The following is a 4,411-nucleotide window of genomic DNA, read 5'->3' as shown; positions in this document are numbered from 1 at the left end:
TTCACAACAGTTACTATGTATTATTATAATAATATATCGTCACTATATATCATAATACAAATACTCAAAAATCAAAGTTGCAGCTAAGAGGAGAGCCTTCTGCACCCCAGACAAGTCCCGTTCAAACGCCACGCCACATCTGAAAAAAATATAAGTTACTGTACTGTTGGCCTGTCTGAAAGTCTGTCGGAAATTCTATCTCATCATCAGTGTAGGTATGCCTGGATCCATTCACAACTGTTAAACGTGATAGCGGGTCTGCTTTTTTAGTTTTTCACATGGTGTCCACTTCACACGGGCTTCGGCAGACCAATTTATCAGACCATATACACGCATCATCCTTGATGATACTATAGCGATTGGGATCGCATATTAATCAAAAGATATTATTATCAGATAACATTTAATACTTTTGTTACATATAGGTAATATTCAGCTCTGGGGACAGACTGCGTCAAAACATACAACAAATAAAATCTTGTTGTCATTCTGTTCTTCGTTCGAAATGCAATAAAGAGGTTTTTAAAAGGTATTGAAGGAGTATCATTACAATACCTATCAGAGACTTGTGCCTAAAATAATACGTATCAAACACGTCCTGCTAGCACGCTCGTAGCGTCCTCTTGTAAAGTGGGGAATAATTATTATTTATTTTCTCCACAACATCAATCTTAGAAATACAAATTTTACAAAAGTACAAGCTTAATAGACAAAAATGAGTGTGGAGAACTGGTGCCCGTGCCAGGTGTCAGAAGAACCTGTATTACGGGTCACCAGGTCTCTCTCGTTAGTATAAGGACTATGCTAATAAACAAAAACTTATTAGAAATTTTATCTAGGTACTTATCATAAAATTGTGTTACGATAATAATGAAACTCACATGACTCACACTGGCGCCAAAAACAATGAGTGTTTGATGTCCTGTCCGCTTGCACGTATAAGATTTAGATTAAGATTATTTATTGAAAGTTACAGATTCAAAAGATGTTACACGCTCCCGTCGGCTTGTGCAAATTGCATGTGTCCTGTTGGCTTGTAAATTGAAGAATAAAAAAACTTGTCACCTGTCAGAGACTGGCGCGTAGAAGAGTGCGTGTTTCAAGCCCTGCCAGCGTTTACATGTGGCACCGGCTGCAGTGCCGTCTGGCTTCGTGATGTGGAACTGCACGTCTTGGAAACAGCTCAGCGTTATTTTTGGCCCTAAAATTGTTGATTGACAATAAATAATAATTCCCAATAGGATCTGATGGAGGAGATTTTTAGACTTTAGGAATATGCAGCACCTATGTACAAATATTTCATGTGAAATTATATTTTGTTACCCCCATATGGGAAACAGGCGTAATAGTATTATGTACAACACAGATTATACAATAGTTCCACTAGTATATACAAAGTTCAACAGTTATATACAAAAAAAACATTATTTACATTTTTATTTTTATGAGAACAATCTTGTCGCGTTCAAATCAACACGTGACATAATCATGTCCGTGCAATAAACAGTTGAAGAGTTCTCTCGTTTATAGCTGACCCTGGATGCTTTAAGATTGCTATTGTTGCCGTTCAGCTATTAAAGTTTTGTGTCCCTTGGTCGCCTCGTACGAGATCCACAGGGGGATGTGGAGTGGTCCAATTCTTAGGCGGGACCACACGCCGCATCTCCTCCATGGTCTCCATGGATCACTTACCATGAATCCAGAGTACCTCGTTCCCTTCAGCATCCTTCACAACGTACTCCGGCGCGATCGCCGTCCAGATCTGTTCCACCGTTCCGATGAGGTTCTCTGGAGGGGCGTACACCTGGTGAGGGCCATGTTTACTAAACATTTCTTTCCATAATCAAAATCAAATCATTTATTCAGAAATTAGGCCTTCACAGGCACTTTTTCTCGTCATATTCTAAATAACCAATTCGGTATGTAAAGCAAAATATATACTATGTTGATTCCAAAACCATTTCGAGATCTTAGCTTAGTAAACTATATTTTACAATTAAAAAGTCCAGATAAACATATTTTTAACATTAAAGAAAAAAATATTTGACCTTCAATGACCTCTAAAAGGTAGCCTGAATGCATTCGTTTTAAGTCCTGCCAAAAAGAAAAAGTCAATGTGTCAATAACTGACACAAATAAAACAGAATGACATCTAAACTCTCTTGTTGTTTATTGCCTGTTGCCGTTGTTTGTTTGTTACTATTGTACGATTAAGTTTACCTCTGACTACTGCTTTTTACAGTCTTCTTTTTACAGTTTTATTTACTAAAATAAACACTTTTTGTCGACTGTTCGTAGTACTATTTCTACACGTCGGAACAAAGCATTTAGCATTGGGCGTCTTTGACCGGCTCATTTTTATAGCATCTCGTGGTCCCGTTCTCAAATCAAGCAATTCAGAGAACAAACAAAAATACTAAAGTTCCCGTAATAATTTTATCAAAATCTTGATTTGATCTTCAAACAAATGTCAATGTCATTCCGTTCATTGATTTTTTTTATTGTAGGCAGGCAGTGAGGCTGTCACAAGTTCTGACTACTTTTCATGAATACGATTATTATTTTTTTTAATTAAATAAAAAATATCTACTTAGAGCGAATAATTAAAAAATACCGAAATTAGTTTCTAAAATAAAATATTAAAAATGTACTTTACATACCGAATTCCAGGTTGTGATTGTGACAACTTTGTACCACGTTAACAGCAATTAACTATTCATTCACTCCTGCACTTCTGTGATGCCTCGAAGTCCAGGATTTGAAAATTTTATATTACGACTGACTGCCTTATATTAAACCTTTTTAGGAATGTTTTTGTTGCTTTTTACCTTACAAGACTTTTTATCTTTTAGTGGCCTTATACAATATTCACGGGAGAACAAGGATTGGTGTTATTTTCGGAATTCTTTCGTTTTATTATTTTGTTTATCCCATAAAGTTAAGTTTCATAAAGAAATAACGATGCAACAACATCCATTGTAAAATTTTAACTGAATAAATAACTATTTGAGGTAATGGGTCACCTGACCAGCATCACTTCTCCATCATCCCTCACGTGAGTCACAGCATAAACCACCAGCAGGAAGAATAGTGCTATAGCTTAAGTCTCGGAGGTCACCTGGATGGTTTGCAATTGGCAGGGCAGCAACCTGGGTGTGCAGGCGAAGGGCCGACTGACCCGCATCACCTCCGCGCCATCGCTGTTATTCACGTGCAGCTGCAGAGGACGCAGGCCAGAGCAGAAGTAACCAACCCACCAGCTGAAAGGAAAGCTACTTAAATATCGGTAAAACATCGTGAATATGAAAGTTCGTCTTCTTCTTCTGTGTGTCGATGGAAAGTCTACATTGGATACTAAATATATTTATAACTAAATATACTAAATAGAATTCGATGGCACCATCGAATCGAAAATGCTTTACCTTTGATACTTCACGGTCTTCAGCCTTAATTAGAAGACTATTGACTAGCCTTGATGGATAAAAACTACACCATACTCACCTGTTCTCTTCCTCGACAGTATACAGCAGGTTCTGGTCGGGAGTCCTCACAAAGAACCTGTTCCTCTTGCCCCGGAACAGCAGGGCTCGCTTCACGCGCAGTCGCTTTGTGATCAGCAGCCGGTCCACTGAAGACAGCTCCTCGAACGGCGCCGGCGTAGCTACTTGCAGCACCGGCTTCGGGAAGTTTCATATTTTGTTATTATATATATATTTATTTAAAAACTTTATTGCACAAAGTTAACACCATGTGGCATTCTCTATCGGTCCATTTATATATTATTTTTCTCTCGTGATGAGAGGAGGAAAACAGGAGCACGCGAATGTTAGCCTCATCTGCGGCTGTAATGGCGTGAAGCCCAAGACAAAAAATTAACCATTGCATTTTTAAAGATTTGGTTGCGATTTACAACCGGTTAAGCCTGATTTGGTTTGAAGTGGTTTGAAACAAAGAGCGGGGGGGGGGGGTTGTCCAGGAGTAGGACCTGAGAGCTACATATAAAAGATAATAGATACAAAAAAAACCTGATCAAATAGACTTAATATTTAATATTAATGCCTGGCTATATTTGCATATCAGCCGACAAGGCTGTGCCTCCTCCTAATGTACCTATAAATTGAGAATTTGATTATAGAGCTATTCAATTTTAAAGGCGAAAATTTACCCACCAAAAGTTTGCATTGAAGCCAACCCAATCTTGCAAACCTACCTCTGCTTCCTCTTGTACCTCAGGGGTCACATCTACCTCTGGAACCCCAGGCCTTTTGACAGCATCAGGGAAGACCTGAGTAGGAGACGGAGGAATAGGGGCTGCTTGCATCATTTCGATTATATTTCTGTTAAACATACATCGTAGTTTTGTTATTTGTTCCTGACGTTACTCGAAATGTAATCAAGATAAATTAGACAT

General features: G+C 38.3%; 1 protein-coding gene across 1 annotated transcript; it reads right to left on the bottom strand.

Moving 5' to 3' along the window:
* On the bottom strand, positions 1–4,411 carry LOC128680153 (phospholipid scramblase family member 5-like). Its single transcript, XM_053762996.1, has 6 exons — positions 4,211–4,411; positions 3,502–3,677; positions 3,119–3,260; positions 1,693–1,804; positions 1,066–1,201; positions 1–139 (listed from the first exon to the last, which is right to left on the bottom strand). The coding sequence occupies exons 1-6, from the start codon at positions 4,346–4,348 to the stop codon at positions 43–45; spliced, it is 801 nt and encodes a 266-aa protein (XP_053618971.1). The 5' UTR covers positions 4,349–4,411; the 3' UTR covers positions 1–42.

Source organism: Plodia interpunctella, chromosome 23 (assembly GCF_027563975.2).
Source record: "Plodia interpunctella isolate USDA-ARS_2022_Savannah chromosome 23, ilPloInte3.2, whole genome shotgun sequence".
In the NCBI taxonomy this organism is placed as follows: Eukaryota; Metazoa; Arthropoda; class Insecta; order Lepidoptera; family Pyralidae; genus Plodia; species Plodia interpunctella.
This window is presented reverse-complemented; position numbering and strand designations above follow the sequence as displayed.